This window comes from Cololabis saira, chromosome 8, assembly GCF_033807715.1.
Source record: "Cololabis saira isolate AMF1-May2022 chromosome 8, fColSai1.1, whole genome shotgun sequence".
Lineage (NCBI taxonomy): Eukaryota > Metazoa > Chordata > Actinopteri > Beloniformes > Belonidae > Cololabis > Cololabis saira.
Genome location: NC_084594.1, coordinates 18,629,553 through 18,655,485, shown reverse-complemented (window position 1 = coordinate 18,655,485; position 25,933 = coordinate 18,629,553). Strand labels below are relative to the sequence as shown.

The 25,933-nt window shown below is 37.3% G+C and overlaps 1 protein-coding gene across 2 annotated transcripts; it reads left to right on the top strand.

Annotated features, from left to right (window-relative positions):
* Nucleotides 1–6,523: 6,523 nt before the first annotated feature.
* cept1b (choline/ethanolamine phosphotransferase 1b) lies at nt 6,524–24,918 on the top strand. 2 transcript variants are annotated; one of them, XM_061726997.1, is made up of 10 exons: nt 6,524–6,718; nt 9,976–10,258; nt 10,537–10,711; nt 15,168–15,315; nt 15,413–15,554; nt 19,491–19,575; nt 19,867–19,998; nt 20,324–20,482; nt 21,234–21,359; nt 21,696–24,918. In XM_061726997.1, the coding sequence occupies exons 2-10, from the start codon at nt 10,068–10,070 to the stop codon at nt 21,816–21,818; spliced, it is 1,281 nt and encodes a 426-aa protein (XP_061582981.1). In that variant the 5' UTR covers nt 6,524–6,718; nt 9,976–10,067; the 3' UTR covers nt 21,819–24,918. The 2 variants fall into 2 exon arrangements, with proteins under 2 accessions (XP_061582981.1, XP_061582982.1); XM_061726998.1 differs by lacking the exon at nt 19,491–19,575 and adding an exon at nt 17,315–17,399.
* Nucleotides 24,919–25,933: the final 1,015 nt, after the last annotated feature.

Sequence of the window (25,933 nt, the reverse complement as noted above, 5' to 3'; positions counted from 1 at the left end):
TTTGCGTGTCTATTTCTCATTCTTGTTGTATTTTTTGGCAGATGCTTTTGACACATGGGTTTTGGTAACAAGCCGTTCTACTGGCAACTGATATGAAAATACCTTTTTAGGGTTGTTTGCACACAGGGATGTCAGTAAGTTTACAAAGACAGCTTTTTAAGGACATAATCTACATTTAACGTATCATGCAGCATCAAATACTTGCACATTACAACATGAAGTAATGTACAAATAATACTTTTTATAGCAGATGGGAACATTTCCCTCAAAGGCTTTTAACCAAGACGTACTAATATTATAATGAAAGCATCTGCTTTAACCCAAATGTTCTCTTAACAACAATGTTTTGATGCCTCTGAACTGCAACTAAGAAGTGTAAATCAGCGTAACTAAGCCTGAAATAAAATTAGTCTTTGGTGTTGGGTTTTCCACAGCTCAGGAACCCCGGTTTGGCATCCTGCATTCCAGTCACCCACCCATCGCAGTCCTCCCTGTGAAAACACTGTTACCCGTTAAGGCAAAGGTCTTCAATCTAGATCCCCAGCACCTAGTTCACTACATATTTTAAATGTTTCCCTGCTCCAGCTCACTCTGTGGAGCCAGACTTGCACAGGTCTTGGTGACAAGCTGATGACCCGTTCATTCATATCAGATGTGTTGGAACCAAGAAACGTCTGAAACCTGGGTGTTCTACAGGTTTGAGATGTTTGCCCATTTTAACACCTGATTCAAATGAATGCTCATCATCAGTTTGTCTTTAAGGTCTGCACAAGTCATTTGTATCAGGGTGTGTTGAAACAGGGAGACATCTACAGGACAAGGGCCTTCAAGGACCAGAATTGTCCACACCAAAATATGCAGAGCAGAAGTCCTGGAGATCAAGAATGAGGAATTAGTGTCTCATCCACCTTACTAAAGTCCTTCCTCCATAGAGCCTGAAGGCAAACTTCACCCACACTTGTGTTTGTGCTTCTAATTCTTTTTTTTTTTTGCATTTTTTTGGACAAACTTTTGTTTCACTTAAGATCTCAGGAAGGAAATGAGAATGAACCATGGTTTAAAAATGTCTTTTATCATTTTTGGGGCAAAAACCAACATGACAAAGACACAAAATGTTGCAAACTTTCAAGGCCTACATGTATACAGAAATAAGCATTATCATAATAAAATAATCCTGTGTGATTTGCAGTTAGAGCAGCTTTCAGAGGTCATTAGCAGCCACCTTCAAATCTACCATCCAGTCAGCTAAGTGGCGTTATCAACCCAGCCAACTAGTTCTTAGAATTGGAAATGGAGGTTCAACTGTGAAAGCAGAAAACTAGTCAGTTTTGTATTGTTTTGCAATTATCTTTTCATAAATTAAAGGCTAATACAGGTTGTGTGCTTTGACTAAGCACAGCAGTCTTCTTTACAGAGATAAACGCGCATACATAGTACTGACATACACCTGGTAAATGTAATAAAGCAGTGTATTAACACGCACTCACCTGGTTTAGGCTACTTACTGAAATATACCAGGTGTACCTAATAAAGTCTCCAATGAGTGTATATCTCTCTTTGCTGATTCAAACTAAATTTTTGAGTTCACCATAATTTTAAACATTTGCATTAAAGACGTTTCTTTGGTAACATCTGTACATTTCAACCAGCTGGATACCAAAGTAGAATACAGGCATGTTTTTGTGAATGAAATAGTGACACTCTTCAATGTAACATTCAGTTTTAACCAAATTAGACTAAACAACGATATATAGAGTACAAGAGGCGTCCGTATGTCGTAATATTTTGTGGAGCGTTACCGGCTGCTGATGTGAAGGTTTAATACTTGTCTGGTTTAATTAAATGACTGTTTTAACTCCATATGCTGGCTCTTTACAACATAGCTGTGGTGCTGAGGATTCCTTCAGAAATGTGCTGTGTTGTCCCGCTCTCTTATTGTTTTTTTAACATCTCTTTGACTCTGATTGTCTACAGTCAAATGTATTTCTTCCCATCTGGTCAATTTAACTTCCAAACGACAATATATTTTTCACATTATTCACATATTTTACATTCTGTGATTGATCTCCTCTGCTTTTAATTATTTATTCCTCGGGACAGAGGGTCCATATCTTTTTCAGGTTAAATGGACAGGTTTGTTGGACAGAAGGCGAATATCTTCAGAGGCGTAAGACTGAGGGTTAGGTCTCACATGCGCGCTGTATCTGCTAATTAAGACAGATCTTCCAAGTATTATATTTATTCATCTTAAAAATGTTCATCACACTTTTGAGAGATGGCCCTAAATTCTCTTTGTTGGCTCAACTAGCCAGATTATAGCTGATATAAACCTTTATTTTCATACAATACTCTCTTAAGCCATCTCCTTGCTTCCATCAGCCTTTAGTTGAGGGTAAGTGACAAAAATAGCCTTGAAATTTTGAAGAATTCCTTCAGCAGCTTAATGAATGACACCCAACATAGGGATTCTGCTGACATTTATTCAAAATTGCTGTTTTTCTCCAAATCCTGAAAGAGTTTTCGTTTCCTACATTTGAGCTTCCAGTTCTCTGAGCTGCACCTGACCAACCACGAGTCAGTTTCGTTTATCCTTTGTTGTGGCAGTTTTACACTTGTTTCGGTCGTAATTACAAACCTGCAACCCGAATGAAGCTGAGTGAAACAATCGTCTCATCTGTTGTGCTGATGTACCACTATCCATCCGTACCGTGATGATGTAGCCAGACCCAAATACTCCCTTAAATTAGATACTTTTAAGCTGACATTTGATCAGAAGTGTTTAAACGTGGAGCTGATCTTTAATAACAACAACTCGGTATGAATTAACTCAGCCTGCCTCGACCTCATATTATCTTTAACTCAGTTTTAAATAACAAGAGCTAATTATTGTGTCTTTCTTTTGTACTTTAGAGTTTTACCTTTTACAAAGGTAAATATTGGAGGATTATGACTTGTGTAGAACTGTATCTTAAAAATGTCTTTTTAAAGTTTACAGTATGTCAGCTATCAGCGTGTCAGTAACAAATATGCTCTCATTCCTTGGCTGCAGTTACAACATTGCTTATTTATTCTTTACATTTATTAATTCAGTAGTCATGGTGAATGATACTTCTGAATGTCTCATATTATATTTACTGTACCAAAGCATTCGGAAAGAATGTTTTTTATCTCATGAACATTTATATTAAATTACATGGATGTTCAGTCGTTTAAAGCATTTGTGGGTCAGCTGACAACTTCAGCTTGGCATCGTTTTCATTTTACTAATCACTTGCTTAATCTGGAGCTTTGCTCAGTCACATAACGGGGGCTCAACCCAAGCACAAAGAAATCTTTTGAGACTGGCATAACAATCTCTGTCGAACACCTCTCAACCTTGTTATGATGGGCAGAACATTCACGTCATTGCTGGGAGGAACAATAGGCAGAAACATTATCAAGAGCAGAGATACTATTCCTGGCAAAAGGGTTCTCATCATCGCCTTCGCTCCTGTTAATCAGCATTTCACTCCTCGCTGATGAAGACTTTGTCAAAATGCCTTTAGTAGTATTAAGATCATTTAACTTACTTGGTGTTTTGGCACCTTTTAAATCTGATGTTGAGCAGACAGTGTAGAGTAGTATACAATCCATTCAGTATGTTTTACAGTAGCAAAACAGCAAAAGCTATACCTTAATCAAAGCATGGTAGTTTCATTGCATCATAATTTAGTGTGATCTACAAGGGCACAAGTATAAAAAGTGACATACAAAAGCAATCCGCTCTGACAAAAAATAGACTCTTCCCACAGATGCTCCAAATTATATATATATTATAGCTTGTAATAAGCAAAATAAAATGTGCATTGTCCATTTATTCTAAAGTTTTTATCATTTAATGGCAATAACCATCTCTTTGTCTCATGGTGCTGGTGCAAACCCTCACAAGAATAGACAGGCTTCCTTCGTTGTTTCCATAAATAATCTAGCGCTGGAGAAGTGTGCCAAGCTGATAAACTGGAAACATGTCAGGTTCAGTATTTAATCAGGTGCCAGGCTATTAATACCCATGTGCAAAGGCAGGATGTGTCAATGGTTTTGTGTGCAGCTATGATTCCCAGCACTCTGTGCTTCATTTACATGCAATACATTCATTTCAATGTATTTGTATAGCATCAAATCATAACAAAGGTCATCTCATGACCCTTCACAACACAAAAAACAGAGATAAAAGTGATCAGATATAACACATCATAAAATAATGGATAAAAACATAAGTATCAGAAAAAGATCAGCATCAGTGATAAAAGTGATCAGATGTCACACATCATAATATAAAACATAAGTATATTAACTCGTGTATTAATTATTAACCTGCCAAAGCAGCTGCTGACCACCTTCTACTCTGCCATCGTACAGTCTGTTCTCTGCACGTCCATCACTGTCTGGTTCGGATCGGCCACCAAACTAGACAGGCACAGACTGCAACGGACAATTAGGTCTGCGGAGAGGATAATTGGGACTAACCTCCCATCTATCCAGGACCTGTACCGGTCCAGGACCAGGAAACGGGCCGGTAACATCTCTGCAGACCCCTCACACCCAGGACACAGTCTGTTTGAACTCCTCCCCTCTGGACGGCGCTACAGAGCACTGTACGCCAAAACTTCCAGACTCAGAGACTTCTTCCCCCAAGGTGTTGCTCTGATGAACTCTCATCACTCATAGAGTCTCAGAGTAATCAATCACTGTGCAATAATAATAATAATAATAATAATAATAATAATAGCCACAATCATAGGCCGTAACAATGCACCTTTCAATAACCATGTCTACCTCCTACTGCTGCACCTTTCACTTTTTTTTATTGTACATATGTTAATAAGAGCTGTCATTTGTCTATTTACTGTACAGTGAGCGAAAAATAACCACGTCAAATTCCCTGTCTGGCATGTTCATACTTGGCCAATAAACCTGATTCTGATTCTGATAAAGAGTTTGTTATAGTGGTTCTTCTTAGATTAGATTAGATTAGATTAGATTAGATTAGATAGTCCTTTATTCCTCCCTCGATGGGGAAATTCGCTTTGTGCAGCAGCAGTACACTCAACACACACATGCAGGGAAAGGGTAAAAAAAGTAAAAAAAAAATATAATTACAAAATATAAACAATAGTATTTACATTGGAATGAAAATAAACGTAGAGCAGTATCAGAAAGAAAGAAAAACAGTGTAAAAAAGGTATGATATGTATGAGGTAGACAGATATTGCACATGTTACAACCAGACCTGGATTAACTCAGTGTGGTGCCCCAGGGTGACCACACTTGAAGTGCCTCCTTCTTCCCACATTTTACTGTCTAAAAAGGAAAATGTTAACTATCATCATTTCCATCATATATGGCCTGTCTGAGGACTACATGTAAAACTATTACAGCATATGACTAAACAATCAAACAGGCCTACTGAATGAGCTGATGTGAAGGTTTTTTTATTTTATTATTATTATTTTCAAGTATTTTTATTATATCATTGGTTACTGCTGTACCTGTTTGCTCCTCGTCCAGCAAATATATAGAGAAAAAAACATAATATGACATATATGGTCCAGTTAGTCATTTGATTTGGTGTCACTGGGCCCTCGCCCGATTCAGTATAATCCGGCCTAGGTGACAACGTTGTTGTTGTTTTAAAAACAATTCTGCAGCAGTTTTGTACAATGACACTATATACGTTTATAAAAATAATGATAAAAAATGTTATTATTGTTTAATTTTATTTGGTGTGATTAATTTTTAATTGTTTTTTATTTGACTAATTACTAATTAGTCAATTAAAAGTTGAATAATTGACTAATTATATGTGTATGTATGCATGTGTGTGTATATATATATATATATATATATATATATATATATATATATATATATATATATGTGTGTGTGTGTGTGTGTGTGTGTGTGTGTGTGTGTGTGTGTGTGTGTGTTAAGTAGATAGTAGATACATAGATATAGAACGGATGCAGTTAATAGAGACAGTATAGTGTAAATAAGTCTATTTATATAAATATTTATATGGGCATATGTGTACAAATATATATAAATATTCAACTATGTTTATGTATGTATAGGTATGTGTGTCAGTATAATTACAATATATATAAATAATAATAATACTGGTATTTAGCAGTGTGAGTACAGTGTGTGAGTATTTATAAATACGGGTTAAATGATTAGTGAATGGGGGTAGGATTAAATAAGGTACACTTCTTCCTACTCCTTTTTTGTACATGTAAATGATGTCAAGTGTTAAAGGAGGAAATTCTTTGTTTTGTTGTTTTGTTTTCTTAACTTCTCTTGGAGTGTTGTTTTTTACATGTACAAAAATAAAAATCAAATCAAATCAAATCAAATCAAATCAAATCAAATCAAATCAATTGATTGATTCAGTCATTGATTTGTGGACTGTTCGCCTGGCAGACCAGACTCGGGGTAAAATCTCCCCCTATCGCACCATACTTTCGCGAGATTTCCTCCATCGCTAACGATACTTAGCCTGCTGTGTCAACTCCTGTGACACCGGTCGTGGACATATTTCCACAGCTGCAAACCTTTCTCTGGTGCCCCAAATATCACTGACACGGATTCGGACGCAGCCCTTACTGAAAGGCGCTGCCTGCCGGAGTGGAACCCGCATCGTTGTCTCGTGGCCGTCGGCGTCTCGTCCTTCAGTCTGCAGGTCAGTGCATGCGTGCGCTGTGCTCGGCAGATAAAGGCGGATTTATGGTTCCGCGTTACACCAACGCAGAGCTTACGGCGTAGGGTACGCGGCGACGCGCACCGTACGTTGCGCGTCGCCGCGTACCCTACGGCGTAGGAGCTGCGTCGATTTAACGCGGAAGCATAATTCAGGCTTAAGCCTGGGGTTTGTGCTACAGACTCCGTCAAAGTGCAACATGGCAGCTCGCTGTATTTTTAGGAATCATCTGGAAGTTTGATGCTGATGATGGGATCAATCACTGTTATTATGGCGACGTGTGCCAGTTAAGGCTGGTTGGGTTCCTTAGGCCACAATTTTCCTGGCGCCCTTGAATGTTTTTTTTTTTTTATCCCCCTCCCTACAGGAAAATAAGTGATTTTTATTTTTATTTTTATAGTTGAAGTAGATTCTTCAGCTTTATTCACCCTTTTTTGTACAGTCTCACCCACAACACAGTCTAATCCAGGCAGTGAACATCCTGTTGAAATCATACAGACACTGTAAATGCCTTGCTTTTATTTCTATTTTTAATTTATTTTATTCTATCTTATTTTATTTATGGCATTTTATTTATTGTGGCACAAAATGGAGAAGCGCTAAAAATTTGACATCCTAATAAAGTGTCCAATGAGTGTATATTAGGGATGGGCGGTATGGACTAAAAAATGTATCACGATAATTTCTGGCATTTATCCCGATAACGATAAAAATGACGATAAAAAAATACCAATTCAACTCCACCTTTTTAACTATAAATCTATCACCACATTCAGTCTTTGGAGCCCCCAAATCACTGCTCTAAAAGAATACTAAATACTACTAAACTACACCAATTAAATTGAATTAATAAAAAACAATTAAATGAGTTACACCTGTACTGCAAAACTGTAATGACAAGTTTGAAATGTAAGAACAGATTAAACATTTATTCAAACTGTATGGCTTAAACAGTGGGATAACAGTGCAAACAGCAAAAGTACCATTGTCCTTCAAGTTTTCTTCTTATAAAATCACAAAGTAGGAAAAAAATACAACCTGATAAAGAAACAGGACAAATAAATAAAAGCCATCCTTTGCACTCACTGTTTTTTTTTGCAGACTCTGCATATAATAGATGATGTTTGCTCCTCATCACTCTTTTTAAATCCAAACCAGTTCCAGATAACGGAGCTGGAGCCTCGTTTAACAACGAGCTCGTCGCTTTGTTACACAAAAACGTCATCAACAGGAATTTATCGTTTTTACCGCGAGATGACAAATTCTTACCGTGGGGAATTTTTTGACGGTATATCATGAACGGTAAAATATCGCCCATTCCTAGTGTATATCTCCCTTTGCTCATTCAAACTAAATATTTGAGTTCACCATAATTTAAAACATTTGTATTAAGGATGTTTCTTTGGTAACATCTGTACATTTCAACCAGCTGGATACCAAAGTGGAGTACAGGCATGTTTTTGTAAATGAAATAGTGTGTCACTCTTTAATGTAACATTCAGTTTTACCAAATTAGTCTAAACAACTATATACAAAGTACAAGAGGCCTCTGTATTTTGTGGAGCGTTACTGGCTGCTGATGTGAAGCTTTAATATTTATATTACCTCATTTAACTCCATATGCTGGCTCATTACAACATAGCCGACTGTGGTGCTGAGGTTTCCTTCAGAAATGTGATGTTGTCCCGCTCTCTTCCTGTGGTTTAACATTCTTTTGACTCTGATTGTCTGCAGTCAAATGATCCGATGACAATAAAGTCTTTCTATTCTATTCTATTCTAACATTTTTAAATAAGGTGGAAGAATATTGTAATATGTACAGTCCTTTAGAGACACCCTGGAGACGTATAAATATTTATGTCAATGTGTGTTTGCCTGGTTGTCACCTTATGCACATATACAGGTCTCAAGGTAGACGCCATGGGTTTGGTAGAGTGCCGCCAAACGCACAGGGCACCTTGCCTCTCGGTGATGTTGGTCTCCATCGGTTGAACACTGACCATCAAGATTAATCCCCAGATGAAAAGCACTGGCTTCTCATCATCATTTTCAGCCTGGTGTTTACAGAGGAGGGCTGGGGTCTGGAGTTTCCAGGTTCAACCACTTTGGGCCCCTGAGCAAGGCCCTTAACCCTTACTGCTCCCCGGGCGCGGTACAAAAACGGCAGCCCACTACTCCTAGTTTGACTAAAGATGGATTAAAGGCAGAGGAAGAATTTCCCAATGTGGGATTACTAAAGGAAATGTTTTTTTTTTTTTTTTTACCTGGTTGATTTTTAAATATGCATCTAATTTTCCTTGCAAGGGCTTTTATTCTCACTTTATTTTTATTATCATTTTTCTAATTTGTTTTTTCTTTTTCTTGGTAGCGTGTAATCTCATCTGGTTCACTAAAGGTTTCGGGCTGACAAGTCCTATAATGGGGTGCATTTTCTAACCGTGTAAACAGAACTTTAATTGTCCAGCTGTCTTTCAGGCTACTTGTGGTGCCTGATGCTTAAATGCTGTAAGATAGTATTTATTTTCCAAACATGACTGTTTTAAGATGATATTGTATGTTCAAATCTTTTCATAGGACAGAATTGTGAAGTAAATTTCCTTGATTTTAGGGCTGGGCGATATGGACCAAAAGTCATATCTCGATATTTTCTAGCTGAATGGCGATACTCGATATATATCGATATTTTTTCTGTGCCATAATTGGGGTTTCCCCCAAAGCATTATAGCATAGCATCTCTGTTAGCTTCATTTTTTTCTGAGGCAAACCCTTAAAAAAACAGTCAGTTTTAATACAAAGCCTCGTGCCAAATGTCACACAGGTACCTTTTGTTAACAGGGGTCTGCACAATATCAAAATGTATAAAACAAATGAAATAAAAATAAACTGCCAGCATATATAGAATAAAAATGCTTCTTGAATAAAATAAAACAAATATCCCTTTCCTGCATAACAATTAAATTAAAATACACTGTGCAATTAATACAATGTAGACAGTAACAGGCACTGAGGTTGACAGTGCAAATAACAAAACATTTGTGCAAATCTCAAATAAAACATTCATGTAAATTTTTCACAAAATAAGCTATATCAAAATCATAAAAAAAAAATATATAATTTTTTTTTTTAAATCGATATAAACGATATTGTCTCTTACCATATCGCGTTTTAAAATATATCTATATATATTAAAATCTCGATATATCGCCCAGCCCTACTTGATTTATTTATTTTTTCCCCAGGAATCATCAACCAGGGACACTGTGGATCCTTAGGCCCTCCGGCAGGATAGTGGCAGAGGCAGAGCCATCAGAGAGCAGACCGACAGGGCTCCATGAGCGCCACGGGGCAGCAGCAAGGGGGGGGCCTGCGCTCTCGCCGAGGCCTTGTCCGGGACAAGGACCCCGGGCAGGGCGTGGGCATGGAAGCAGCCTGCTGGCTCGCCCCCGGAGTGCTGCGCAGGCTGATCGAGCTTCCCTCTCCCCCCTTGTCTCGACACCAGCTTAAGAGACTGGAAGAGCATAGGTAATGGATTCTTGTTGTCATGACTGAACTTGCATAAAACTTTGCCTTTTGCAGAAGTATTTACAGCATTGAAAGTGCATAGCTGAACATTCATTACTACATAAAGAGGTTTTATTTATTTTATTTTAGTAATACCCCAGGAAACCTCTGAAAAATGAAAAGGGATAATCAAAATGTTCCCTAACAGTAGTCATCATCGTGCCGTCACTAGCCCTGATTGTTGGGTGAGTCTCCTGAGTGAACTTGTCTGGGCCTGACCCGGCTGTTGGTTCCTGCAGGTACAGCAGTGCAGGGCGCTCCCTCCTCGAGCCTCTCATGCAGCGTTACTGGGAATGGCTGGTTGGACAGGTACCGGCCTGGATCGCCCCTAACCTCATCACTATCATTGGGCTGGCCACCAACGTCTTCACCACCCTCGTCCTCGTCTACTACTGTCCAACTGCCACTGAACAGGTTCGCTCTCCACTTCAATACATTATTACATCGTACTTGTTCTTTATGAAGATTGAAGATAAGACTGGTTTTATGAATGCTTCCTGTCATTTTGAAGAACATCAATTGATTATTTAATTTTTTTTTTTATTGTCTCTCCAGTAGGGATGGGCGGTATGGACTAAAAAATGTATCATGATAATTTCTGGCATTTATCCCGATAACGATAAAAATGACGATAAATAAAATACCAATACAAAAACGTCATCAATGGGAATTTATCTTTCTTTCTTTCTTTCTTTCTTTCTTTCTTTCTTTCTTTCTTTCTTTCTTTCTTTCTTTCTTTCTTTCTTTCTTTCTTTCTTTCTTTCTTTCTTTCTTTCAGGCTCATTTCTTTCTTTCTTTCTTTCAGGCTCATTTCTTTCTTTCTTTCTTTCTTTCAGGCTCATTTCTTTCTTTCTTTCTTTCAGGCTCATTTCTTTCTTTCTTTCTTTCAGGCTCATTTCTTTCTTTCTTTCAGGCTCATATCTTTCTTTCTTTCTTTCATTCAGGTTCATTTCTTTCTTTCTTTCTTTCTTTCTTTCTTTCAGGCTCCTTTCTTTCTTTCTTTCTTTCTTTATAGGCTCATTTCTTTCTTTCTTTCTTTCTTTCTTTCTTTCAGGCTCATATCTTTCTTTCTTTCTTTCATTCAGGTTCATTTCTTTCTTTCTTTCTTTCTTTCTTTCTTTCTTTCTTTCTTTCTTTCTAGGCTCATTTCTTTCTTTCTTTCAGGCTCACATCTTTCTTTCTTTCTTTCAGGCTCCCTTCCTTCCTTCCTTCCTTCCTTCCTTCCTTCCTTCCTTCCTTCCTTCCTTCCTTCCTTCCTTCCTTCCTTCCATAAATCAGCTTTACACAAAAACGTCATCAACGGGAATTTATCGTTTTCACCGTGAGATGACAAATTCTTACCGTGGGGAATTTTTTTGACGGTTTATCGTGAACGGTAAAATATCACCCATTCCTACTCTCCAGAAATAAGAGTGAAATTATTTAATGTGTTTATAAATTATTAGAAATATGAGAAACATTTTTTTCTGTAGATATACTGCTGTTGGAGAAGAATGACTTACTTAAATTGATCAAATTGCTTTACTTAAAAAAAAAACAAAAAAAACATTGTGCTAATAACTCGTGTTATCAGCATCAACTCTAATTGATTCCTGTCAGCGTTTTTAATTTTTAGTCTTCTGTTTCTAAGAGCAGAAATATAGTTAAATGAAATGTGTTTTCTTTTCTGCACATAGCCTGCATGTTTAGATGCTAATTTCTACCTAAGCTACAGGTGAAAGCTTTCCATCAATACAGTTTCAAAGTAGCCTATGGTTATTCACTTTTCCTTTCTAAAAGTTATGTTTTACATAACTCAAAATACATTTCTAGTGATCATTATTTTAAACTTTCTATTCTCCTGAGATGTTACAATTGTTTCTCTAAAATGTAGCTCTTTAAATATCCACCATGCTTTGTGATTGATATGACACATTGTCACATGTTTCACCTTTCTTTTCCACAACAGTAACAAAACGCTGCCCACAGATGCACCTGAATAATTGGATTACTGTATTTAGTTGTCGGCTGATGCCGAGTCTTGTAAAAACTGGGCTGATCAATCAGCTGCTGGGCGTTTTATCGTTTTATGACCTTGTGTTGACCCTGCTAAGAACTCCTCCTGGGAAGATGAGCAACTGGCTTGATTTTTTTGTTTGTTTGTTCGGAATAGTTTTCCTCTGTTTATTGATGGACTCCAGATTGTTTGGAAACAGCTGTGTGATTGTTTCCGGACTGAATTGTTTCTCTGGGATCCTTGTGAATGTCTTTCTCCATGAATTTGTGTTTACTTTGTTGAATATTCCAGAGCATAAAACAACCAAATTTGAACTTTGATAAAAGAGCTCATTCTTGCCGAGGATCAGTTACCAAGGGGAATATATTTGAAGCAGATGGCTGTAACTCACTCCAAGTTATTTCTAAAGAATATAAAGTGGGGCATAATTAGTATTTCACATATTGCCTGTAAATTTTGCAATAATATAATACATAATGACTGTAAAGGGGCATGTGGTGTGATCATATAAAGTTGTATTTATTTCAAAACCTGGTAAGGCTCAGGTGATTTATCATTTCTTTTCAATTTTTTTCTTATCTCAAACTGAATTAAAAGCAGGCGAACTTTTTTTTTTTATATGTAAACTGCAGTGCACAAGTAATTTACAACCCACTGACAGATTTAGCAGTTTTTTAATATCTAAAATAACTTTGTCTTTTAATGTAAAGGTATGTACACGACTCATCGACTCAACCCTTCCATCTATATCACACAGATTACTGTTAAACTGCCTCTCTGTTAATTCAAACAGAGCAAATCAATATGTGATCATACTTGGTTGGTTTGTTGGATTACATTGTTTTGATTTTTTTAATTTTGTTTGTCTTTTTAATTTTCTTTAATAGATATAGCCACAACTTTGTAGGAACTTTTTAACTTCATAAGTGTTAAGCAAAATATAAACATTTATAAACATTTCAAAGGACCATAATTACTTATGGGAAGAGACGGTAACTGGCACGGCTAGACACAGAGGGTGATGTCATGTCGCTGCATTACCAGAATGATCAGATTGGTTGCGCTCCGAGTGTGACGGCTGACTAACAGACTTCAGTTTGTTCAATAAGTGGCAGAAAAACAAGAAGCAGTTCCACAGCTGAAAGAGATGTAAGAGAGCAAAGTGAAGGCGGTCTGCTGCTCTGTTATGTAACCTAAGTCGTATTGCACTACTGCAACATCAATACTATAAGAATTAATCTGATTATTCTGCTGGACTCCCAAAAGTATAATCTGAACAAGTAATAATGTATAATATAGATATAATACTCTACCAACATTGCTGCATAAAACAAAAAATAAACTTTGTGTGTTACAAACGAGTGGTAATGTTCCTCCCTGTGCTTGTGTCATACCTGTCAAGTCTCCCGTTTTGGCCGTGAAACTACCGTATTTTACCTCTCTTTCCCGCCGTCCTCCCGTATTAGTATTTTCCCGTTTTATAATATGATAATTTTAAAAAAAGTCACTGGCAGTTCTCGCGATTTTGTGGCAACAACGGGAACAAACTCGGAACAACAAATCAGAGAGATGGATGGATGTAACGAGAGAGAAGACATTTCTGCCCAAAAAGCAAAGACTTTGTTTAAATATATCTAAAAATGCGAAACCAAATTTACTTTCCTAAAGAGGAGCAGGATGGAGCTCAGTTACGCTTTGTGAAAGTTATTTCAGTCGGAGGCACAGAAACATGTGTCTGTGTCATCAGTCATGAATACCAGACAGCCTCATGAGTGAAAATGACAAATTATAAGAAAATGTTTCACTTGAAGACAATCAATATGTATATAAACTTAAAATATTTAAAATAAATAAGTGTGCTTTAATTCCCTTTTGTGTTTTCATTTAGGCTCTATTGTAAGAATTACATACATAGGAATGTCCTCAGCATTTCAGTGTCAACAAAGGTTGGATTATCAGATTCTGAGCACATAATTGTAGTTTGTAAGTGGTTGACAGGTAGGCATGGGACGATATGAAAATTTCATATCACGATATTAGTGGACAAAAATATCACGATTACGATATTATCACGATATTAGCGCGTTGCTTATAAAATTCTTAAAATGCAAGGAAAAACACTAACCGTGGATCCACTGGCTCCTTCAAAACATTTATTCTCAAATCATTCTCAACACAGTGACACTTGAGGTAGAGAACAAATGGTGTACTGTAAATGTTATGCATTACAAAGTGTAAACTATAGTACCGGTACCGGTACTTATTTGAACTTTCTTTTTTTGTAAGAAAATACTTCCCTGAGAGTCGAACGAAATAAGTGACAAATAGAAATAAAGTGACAAAGTAGAGCCAAATGCACACTGATTGTATTACTCTCTGAAACTTTAACAGTGGCTGGCTGCCTGCTACTTAGTACGGCTCTCTGGAAAAATAATAAAATAAAGGCACTGCTCTGTATACAAAACAAAAGCTGCATGGCCAACACAAAGATTGAGTGAAAATAAAGTGCCACAGTAGTCAAATGCACACGGATTGTACTACTCTCTGAAAAAATATTAAATAAATAATAATAATAAATAATATTAATAAAATACATGAAAAAATAACACTGGCTTCTACCTGGCTGGTAGCCTTGTGTGACCAAAAAAAAAAAAATTTGGCAATAATTACAGTACCCCACGATAACGTTATCGCGGCCGTTTTTTATCGCGATATACGATAATATTGTATATCGCCCCATGCCTATTGAAAGGTAGTTATTTTGGATTTCTCGTAAATCTATCTTAAAATGTAAGATACTGGACCTGGTTGGTGGGAAAACTTCCCTTATTATTAAATCCAAAAGTTGACATTCATGGCTTGTGTGTGTTCCAGGCTCCTCTCTGGGCGTACCTGTTGTGTGCGGTGGGTCTGTTTATCTACCAGTCTCTGGACGCCATTGATGGGAAACAGGCCAGACGCACCAATAGCAGCTCTCCGCTGGGCGAGTTGTTTGACCATGGCTGTGACTCTCTCTCCACAGGTCAGTTCATTTCTTCAACTTTTAGAAAGTGAGTTTAGAATGTCTTCATTGTTGGGACTCGTTGACATTTCCTGCATCGGTGTGCTTATTTTCACAGTTTTCGTGGTGTTGGGAACCAGTATAGCAGTGCAGCTGGGCACCAACCCAGACTGGATGTTCTTCTGCTGTTTTGCTGGGATGTTTATGTTCTACTGCGCACACTGGCAGACGTATGTGTCGGGAACGCTACGGTTTGGCATGTAAGTCATGGAAAACTGAAAAGCCTCCCATTTTTCTTTATTTTTTTCCCCCTCACCTGAAGGAAATCTAAATACTTGGCTTGTGTATTGGTCTTTCACTGTTTCCAAAAGACAAAAAGAACTTTAGTAATAAAGTTAATAGAAACACTCATAGCTTAAGATACTTTGTAGTCATGTCTCATACCATTAAATACCTAAAAAAGACAATTTATCTTCACAGATTGCAGTGCTTATTTAATTTTCCCAGCTAGCCAATGTCTTAATTGTGCATGTTTTTAAAATCATTCATAAAAGCTGTTGAAGACGATAGTTGGTTTGTATAAATGCTCTCTGCTAGTCAATATTTCCAAATTTGGAACATAATGAATTATGTTGAAAATGGGATTAAAACGTACGGTTTGGTGTGGTGTCTCCAACACCAGTTTTAGCAAAAGTTGATTAAAATTGGAAGAAAATCACAATTGTGAATGCTGCTCTGTGCGTTGGCAGCATTCACAAATGCCTGTTAGTGATTACATGACTTGAAAATTAAAAGAATGAGTTCATATCAACTGCAGCTTTAATTCGTGTTGAAACTCAGGGTTGTTTTACTATCGTATTTGGCTGATTTTACGTTGTTCTGGATTTGTAACGTGCTGATCTCAACTGTCTCCTCCACACTGGAAGGAGTCACTTTTGAGCTTGTGTGGACTTCTGGTCTGGATGGAGGGTCTTAACATTTGAATCAGTGGTTTGGTTTCTATAACTTCATCCTGTGTGCCTGGCAGATGCCAGCAGTTCTTTGTTCTGGACCAGCAAAGACTTGCTACGGGGGCCAGTTTTCTAAGCCTGAAGCCAGAGCTTTTCAATCCACTTACAAAAAAAACAACAAGCAAAAGTGTTTGCTCTGAACCAGCACTAGATGTTAAGACACCTGCTTTACTTTGGTTGTACCAGTTTCCTTCTATACTCGTTTGTATGTTTGGTTGGAAAGCTCAGTTTTATAGGCCTATTAATGATTTTTTTTTTCTTTCATACAAACTTTGCTGAAGTTTCTAAAGTTTGAATTTAGCAGAACAAGACATTAGTAATAATTATTTCATAAGTGTAGACTTGCATGTACCATATTTTCTGGACTATAAGCCGCACCTGTATATAAGCCGCATCCGCTCTATTTAAAAAAAAAAAAAAAAGATATGCAAGCCGCAGATATTTATGTTGTTAGATTAGATATTTACTACATGTACAGAAGGATTTTGAACTGTAAATGATGTACATGTTTGTACCTAAATAGATCCTTTCCTAACAGTGTCTTTAACACGGCAGCAACTTTGCTGATTAAAATGGACAGAACCAAGAGAAAATAACCGGTATTTATTTATCTATTTATCTGTTTGAAATCTGCTTCTACCTACTTCTATCTGCTAAAGAAGAAGTAGCGTATTCTTCTTTGCATTTATTTTGTCTTAGTTTTTATTCTAATTCCGGTTAGCACTCCCCCTAGCGGTGGAAGAAAAATCCACAGAATAGCCGCACCTTTGTATAAGCCGCATGGTTCAAAACCTATGAAAAAAGTAGCGGCTTATAGTCCAGAAAATACGGTAAATAAGAATCGGGTGGTGTGTTTGTGTATTTTATTTATTTTTTCTTGGCCTGAAAACTATTGAGTTCAATGTGAGAGCAGGTTGATAAGTGCTACTTGGATATCAGCTCTGACACTAGGTTATATCAGATAAATGTGCAGTTGAGGTGGAATAAATGTGGATGTGTTCTGTGTGTAGATTTGACATAACAGAGGTGCAGATCTGTCTAGCAGGATTACATCTGCTCACAGCTACTGTCGGTCCCTGCCTGTGGAACATGATGGTAAACCTCCTGGCTGCTGCCTGCATGGCTCACTGCTGTCTGCCTCCACAATCCCATTTAAAACGTGTTGTGTAGAAAGATGCAGTCAGTAAAATATGGCTTCTCAGTGACATCAAGTTAAGCCAATGTGCCGCTCACAAATGAGATGTGATTTACTAAATATGCTTTCTTTTTCTTTTTTGTCACTGGAAATCAATAAAGTTCCTTTTTTTGTGCTTTTTAGATTCCTGACAAATTAGTGCAAATAACTGCTTCAACTTCCTTAATTGCCACACGGCTAGGCCGGTGGAATTAGTTGGAACTAGTTTTTTATATGAAGAAAAAATATTTTTTGTCTGTATTTGTTTTGCCTCTGAGCGCTTTCTCGACCCCCAGCCAACTCAGTGTTTCCACTCTGCACTTATTTACGTCTCGAATCGTGGCCTCTCTGGTCACCGATAGTGATCCCACCGGAGGTGTTTGGTGCCCCCCAGGAGTGTCGGAGGCAACCCTCTGCTCTGCTTAAGTCTTTTTTTGGACTTTGGGCCGCAACTCCACCATGTCAGTTTACACACAGCAGAGTCAGACTCGAGGTTGACGGAAAGAATCTGGTAAATCTTTAAAATAAAGACTATTAGTCTTACATTACTGCATCATAACCTGTGGAAAAAAGGCCACAGATAAACAAGCCACAGGGTTTTGAATGACATTTAATCCATAGATGACGAGAGGTCTGTGTTAAAAGTTGAAAAGTTAATGATTTTACACTTTTTATGAGGACAATAGCAGAAGGAACAAGGCATGGTGAAGTAGATGTAGCGTTTGCTGTGGAGGATGAGTATTAACTTATAATCACATCTTAAAACATCCAGATTACTGCATGATTTTACGATTCTTTCAAGATCTCAAATGTTTTGGGTGAACTCATAATCTCACAAATGCAACCAGACATCACTAGGAAGTACTACACTTCAGCAATGTTCTCTCTGGGACCTGAGGTTGCTCTAGAGATGGAGCAGAACCCAGCGCTCCCATGTCTGAATAACTTCCTGAGGTCAGCGTTTGCTACATGGCTCTAGGCATGGGACGATATGAAAATTTCATATCACGATATTAGTGGACAAAAATATCACGATTACGATATTGCGATATTAGCGTGTCGCTTATAAAATTCTTAAAATGCAAGGAAAAACACTAACCGTGGATCCACTGGTTCCTTCAGATTCTCAAATCATTCTCAACACAGTGATACTTGAGGTAGAGAACAAATAGTGTACTGTAAATGTTATGCATTACAAAGTGTAAACTATAGTACCGGTACCGGTACTTATTTGAACTTTCTTTTTTTGTAAGAAAATACTTCCCTGAGAGTCGAAAGAAATAAGTGACAAATAGAAATAAAGTGACAAAGTAGAGCCAAATGCACACTGATTGTAATACTCTCTGAAACTTTAACAGTGGCTGGCTGCCTGCTACTTAGTACGGCTCTCTGGAAAAATAATAAAATAAAGGCACTGCTCTGTAGTATACAAAACAAAAGCTGCATGGCCAACACAAAGATTGAGTGAAAATAAAGTGCCACAGTAGTCAAATGCACACGGATTGTACTACTCTCTGAAAAAATATTAAATAAATAATAATAATAAATAATATTAATAAAATACATGAAAAAAATAACACTGGCTTCTACCTGGCTGGTAGCCTTGTGTGACCAAAAAAAAAAAAAAAAAAAATTGGCGATAATTACAGTACCCCACGATAACGTTATCGCAGCCGTTTTTTATCGCGATATAAGATAATATCGTATATCGCCCCATGCCTACATGGCTCTACCTCATAGTAATGACCAGACCTCAATATCCCTCGACTCAAGAGCAAACTTGCTTGGCAATTTAAAATTTGAAACCCAGTGAAGGTGGATTACTTGTATCGAGCCGGAGGGAAAAGAAGCCCACCGGTTGCATCTTTAACAACCTTCATATCGAGCCTGCATGGTGCTGAAGAACCAGTTCTGTTTCCAGCAGTGTGTTGTGGAGGAAGGCTGTGGGATGATGATGTGCTTGTAGAAGTTACTAATCCTCACTTTAAACTGTGCTTTCTCCTCCCACTCAGCATTGATGTGACTGAGGTGCAAATCTTCATTATAATCATGTATTTGCTGGCCGCCGTGGGAGGATCTGCTTTTTGGCAGTCACTGGTAATTCTGATCAGTTCTAATTCCAATTGATTTAGTGAGTGGGAAATGATGCTTATCTGTGATTATTCATAATTTAATCTAATGCTGCACTAACATATGTGTTGTAAAGTAGTTTTAACCAAGATGCAAAGATATCCCACTGGGCGCTTTTAGCATAACATTACTCATATAGATACGCTGAGTCTTCTCACATAGTATTACCAACAAACACTACACAGAACATTGAGCAGGAATTGCTTTGCGTGTTTGTTTTCATCTGTAAGTTGACTGTGTGAATGTCTTGATTCCCAGATTCCAGTCCTAAATATCCAGATGAAAATGATTCCCGCCATCTTCACTTTTTTAGGAGCCATCTTCTCTTGCACAAATTACTTCAGAGTTATTTTTACAGGAGGTGTGGGCAAAAATGGATCCACAATAGCGGTAAAAAAAACTTGTCATTTTTGTTTTTTGTTTTTATTTGTTAGAGTAAGAACAGATTTCCGTCTCCTTTTTTACTAAAATGTTATTTCCAAGTAATGTAATTGTTGTGATTCATCAGAACATGCGGGTTTAGAGAAAGTAGCTCATTATAAAATGACATTTACAGTTTTCAATGGATTTTCATAGATATCTTAGTTTTTCATATATGATTAGATTATTAATTATGTTTTTGCTGTTGGAAGTATGAATCTTTAATGGTTCTCTATGTTTTCCACTAACATTGATTAGGAGTTTTTATTGTTCCCTCTGTTGTCTCTGTCTCCAGGGAACCAGCGTCCTTTCTCCAGTCCTACATATTGGTTCAGTTATCATTTTGGCAATGATGATATACAAGAAGTCTGCTGTCCAGCTTTTCGAGAAACATCCGTGTCTTTATATCCTGGCGTTTGGCTTTGTATCAGCAAAAATCACCAATAAATTAGTTGTAAGTCACACCTACTTTTATTATAAGAAGTGAAGTGTGTGTGTGTGTGTGTGTGTGTGTGTGTCTGCGGTGTAAGTGGTTCATTTATTTCTGTTGCTGCTGCTGCAGATGATCGTGGAAACCGTTTGTTTAAAGTTATCCTTAGTTCATTCATCACAGCTCACTTCAGCGCTGCACAAACACCCAAAGCAGGCAGACACTGTCAGCTTAGCACTAATTTAAAATAAATAAATAAATTGGATTAAATCTGTCACTTTACCACAAATGAAGCTTATTCAGCTTCATTAGAGGTAATAACTTTTAAACTTACTGCCAGCATAATTCTGACTGGATCGATTTTTAAACTTTAATGTTGGTTCACGACAAACATTTGTTACGTTTAGAACTCTTGATGGAGGAAATAAAACTGTTGTTTCAAAGATCAGTCGTAGTTAGGAGACCATTATCAAGATCAGCACCGAGCTCACAGAGCAGACAAGACACAGAAAATATAAATTTAAAGTGTGTTTTTAAACATGTTCACGACCCACTCTTAGGCCAAACTTCACCAAGAGCTGTGAATCAGGCGTGAGTCACTTCAGAGTCGAGGTGAACTGTTTTTCTCTGATACACACACACACACACACACACACACACACACTCTGACTGTCTTACTGGCGTGTTGAACTACAACATATGAGGATATTTTTGTGCTTTGCTTTCAAACAGAAATATCCACTGTTTGATGCTGATTCTGTTTATCTTTTCACAGGTTGCACATATGACAAAAAGTGAAATGCATCTCCACGATTTAGCCTTCTTGGGACCAGGATTACTGTTCCTGGATCAATATTTCAATAGTTTCATTGATGAGTATCTGGTGCTCTGGATTGCACTGGTAAGAACATCTATGATAACAAGAAATAAACATATTAGTGACTGTTAAACATTTCAAATCAGCATCATTTTAATATTAATAATGTCTCCATTACATGTATCTGCCCTAAGTCCAGGCGTGTAGCTCTAACCAGTTCACTCACTAGTTGTTGAAGCCTATTATCTCTATGAAAAAATTGTACTTGAGTGTTTGAAAAGATAAATATCAACCTACTCGGTGTCTAAGCTTTCTTAGTTCTAAAGTCAAAATGGCAAGAAGCAGAAAGTTAAATTTGTGACACACTGCATATAAAGCTATAGTGAAAACATAAGGTGATTCTCCTTCTCTCTCCTGCAGATCATTTCCTTGTTCGACTTGGTGCGTTACTGTGTCAGTGTTTGCAACCAGATTGCCTGCCATCTTCACATTTTCGTTTTCAAAATCAAGCCTTGCTCAGTCCTCAGTCCAGCTCCTCACTGAGACGCGCCGGCCGTTACTGACTCTGTCCCTCCCCGTTAGTCGCACTCATCTTCTCTCCCCGCAGTTTTTCCATGTAGAGATGCAGGGGATGATGTGGTGTAAAGTATGTGCTTCTGCCAACTGAATGTGAGGACAAATAATATATATTAAGATACTGGAATATTACTGTTATTGTTTGTTTTTCCACTAGTGCAGAACTGAATTGGTACCAGTTTCATGTTCTGACCAACTCACGGTCACAGCGAATATTTCAGGAGAGTACAGGTGCTACTCGGTGTGTTCAAGGAGAGAAACTTACATGTGTTTTAACTGTTAAGGTGCAAGAAAATGTCTGAAATGATTCAAACTCTTTGCTTTCCACGATTATAATTTTTGTAACATTTGCATAACTTTACCTTTTTGCTATTGTAAATACCAAACTGTTACGTGTCTGTGCTTCGCTTAAAGGTTCTGCTTTGACACATTTATAAAATCTTTTTTTTTTTTTTTTTTTTCTCATGTACGCGATTTTAAAGCAAGTTCTTTTTCTGCACATTATTCAGAACTGTGCTGCTATTTTGCATCAGCTAAATATTTCGGAGGAAACTTAACAGCATCTTTATTAAAATTTTATGTAGCATATGAAAACGTCCTTACTGTACAAAACTGCAAAAAAGTGTACTGCTATCTTTTTTTTTCTTTTGGGGTTAACAATGCACTTGACTTGTACTTGCCAAGTTCATGTGGGAATTTGTGTTGTAATATACCAACGTTTATGGTTGACTAGGCGAAGCTTCCCTCTCTTACTTTTACAGTAAATGGGAGAGGAAGTTGTGCACAGTTTGAGTATTTCACAACAAAAGTATCTAAAGTCGGAAGTCTTATGTTTTGGTGTTATTAGCTTTGCAGATGGGGGATGAAAAGTCTCGGTGGCCTTTTAATCTCTCCAAAACAACGGGTTTTCTCACATCCTGCAGCTGATGGAACAAAGATGAAAATGTTTAAAGATGAAGTCTGCGATCCAAAGCATTGTATCTGAACGTACGTCAGTCCGAACACTCCACAAGCCATCTCTGAACTCCATCCATTTCTCTCTCTTTTTTTTTTTTTTTTTTTTTTTTTAATGTCACAAAAATCCCCTGGAAAGACCAAAACACTTTTTTTTTTTCCCTTCTCTCACCTGGATTTTGTTACTTCCTTCTAACGAGATAAAAATGTAAAAATAGTGTGATATATTTAATTAATCTTTAATGTCTCGTCCCCATATTCTGAACTCATTTTTATGCTCTTGTACAGTCCGTGTAAAAAAGAAACAAAAAACGAGGAGCTTCACAGATTTTTAGTGCATCTACCGCTTTAATTTCCAGACTTTGACGTGCAGGTTACACTTGTAAGAGGATCAGATTGTTTTTCATTTGTTTTTGTTTTCTTTTTTTCCCCCCCACCTTTTCAAAGGATTATTTGAACAATGTAGGAATTTCTGGGTTGCAGCTACTGGCCGAGGCACCGTTGTGTAATGTGTTTGGTGTTAACATGATCTATTTGGCATTATGTTTCCCCCCCTAAACAAACCTGCTGCTGCAGAACAGCTGCACCTGTGAATGAATGCACAGTTAATGTCACCGTTTTAAGATGATACTGACGAGAATCGGATCAAATTTAATAAAAAAAAGATGTTTATTTAAAAGTGTGACTGCTGCTCGCTCTGCATCCACATCATCTCATACTGTAGCAGGTCCTGATTAATGAGCTGCTCCCTGAGGACGCGAGGTCGGTGTTGAGCTGCGTCCACGCACACGTCTCTGTATTTGAAAGCTGACATTAGGTTGGGTTTTTTTTTTTTGCTTTTACATATTGTGCCTGTTTCTAATACTGTGCTCTGCCTCTGCATTATGTTAAATACGTTGACTGTAACGAGGATTACTCATGTACAGTGTTTCAGAGCGTCTGTTAAAGCTCCGACTGCTCTTGGTCGTTCATCTGGGTCTGATTTGAAAAAGTCTGACGGTAGTTTTATATCGAGTGTAAAAGAACCGTTTCACCCACTTCACAAAAAAAAAAAAAGTCCTTTACTGCCCTAACATTTATGACAATGGTATAAACAATTAAGCTTCACATTTTGAGAATAAAATCACTCATTTTCTGAGAAAGTTGCATATTATGGAAATATGTTCATTCTATTAAGGAAAACTTTTTTTATATTTAAAATTTCAAGATTTCAGAAATCTTAAATTTTAAAAAGTCATGTTTTTTTTTAGAAATTAAACTCATTGTTTTTATAAAATTACTAGATATATTGGTAACTTTCTTTTATTGCCTACGTTTAGGCCAGTTTGAGGTTGTTTTCGTTCTAAAATCATAGTTTGACAGCAGTTGGTTGTAATTTTAGGGAAAAATGTAAAAATATATTGCGTTATGTTTAAAGTGAAACACAAGCCTGGGTCAGGTGCGTGGATGTCACACTGACATCTGGAAGAGTGAAACTAAAACTGATCTATTTTTTGTGACGTGGTTGGACTCAGCTTTCAAACTAACAATTCTGAGAATTCCCCGCTTTCCTGAGATGTTTTGATTTAACAGATAACGTGTGAAAAAGCCACATGCTGCATTTCAGATATAGAAAGAGGTGACTCAGTCCTGGAATTGTTTTTTTTTTTTCCCTCCCCTCTTCACTTGGTGTCTTTTCAGTGTTACTGATGCTCTGACCTGCATGATGTTTTGTCCCACTAAGTTTTTGTCCTACCTGGAGAGTCTCCGTTTAACTTGTACCTGAACCCACAAGCTTTCCACGACGACTGTGAGGTAGAAACAGCTCCAGCTTGTGTTCTTAGTTTCTAATGTCAGATCAAACCCCCGCATTCTGTTGAGTACAAATTTGCCTTAAGCACGTTTGCTTTCTATTTTGTACAGAAATGAAGCCTTTCGTCAGTGTGTGAGTGTATCTGTGCTCTCGGAGGCTTGTGTGAAAGTTTTTGTCTTCTGTTGGCCAGAATGCCAACCTCAGGTATTTTACTTGTGTCCAGACTTGTGTTTTTTCTTAAATCGACTACAGTGAACAAGATCCCCTGACAATCTCTGCTTCACCTAACAATGAAAATAAACATCATACTCCCATCTGGAACCAGGTTTCTATTGTGTTTTACTGGAAATGTCAAAAGAGAGATGCCATCAGTCTTGTTGCAGCACGTCTGTGGATTTGATCAGAATCAGAATCAGGTTTATTGGTCAAGTCAGGTCAAACAAGACAGGGAATTTGACTCGGTTCGCTCACTGTACAGTAAATAGACAAATGACAGCTCTTATTAACATATATACAATTTAAAAAAATGAAAGGTGCAGCAGTATGAGGTAGACATGGTTATTGACTCAAGATTAATTGAAGATACTGTGAAAAGCTTCACTCCTGGTGCTGTGAAGAAGGTTTTTTCCCCACTGCCAGTAAAATTAAATTTAGTAGTCCAACTCACCCCCCTCCCCGAAAAAAAAAAGGAATGGCAACACATATATTGAAAGTACTGGTAGTACTAGTATAAAAGTACTGGTTTCAAAACTACTTAAAGTATAAGAGTAAAAGTAATGTAAGGGGGAAAAAAGCCATTAAGGACAAAAGCCATTGAAAATGAATGCATCTTAGTATAATGCAAATATATTAAAGAACCATATATGTGTACTATTGAGCATTAACATGTGTTTCAGAGAGCAGGAGATATGATGACTAGTTGCCTATAAGTATTGTAATGGTGCAAAAAGTCAAACTTCAGAGGCATGTTATCATTTAACCTAACGTTTATTGGAATGTACATCCAAGTTTAGTTGCAGGAATCTGAGGGCAACGGATGTAAGAACAAAACTGGACAAGAACATCTGAAACAACCACAACCAAATTCACTCTATCCAGATGGCGCAATTTAACTGGATAGTTTTTTTTTAAGGCCGAAATGAAATAGAGTAACAAGGCTGTTTTTAAAATGTAAGGAGTAAAAAGTACAGATAATTGCGTGAAAATGTAAGGAGTAAACGTAAAAAGTCGTCTGAAAAATAATTACTCCAGTGAAGTATAGATAACCAAAATTTCTACTTAAGTAAGGTAACGAAGTATTTGTACTTTGTTACTTGACACCTCTGCTCACTAAAGT

Excerpts from the sequence above, each read along its gene's own strand:
- cept1b (XM_061726997.1), top strand. The coding sequence starts at position 10,068 with ATGAGCGCCACGGGGCAGCAGCAAGGGGGGGGCCTGCGCTCTCGCCGA. Across the intron at positions 10,259-10,536 it reads AAGAGACTGGAAGAGCATAG|GTACAGCAGTGCAGGGCGCT; the intron begins GTAATGGATTCT and ends TGGTTCCTGCAG. Across the intron at positions 21,360-21,695 it reads TGGTGCTCTGGATTGCACTG|ATCATTTCCTTGTTCGACTT; the intron begins GTAAGAACATCT and ends TCTCTCCTGCAG.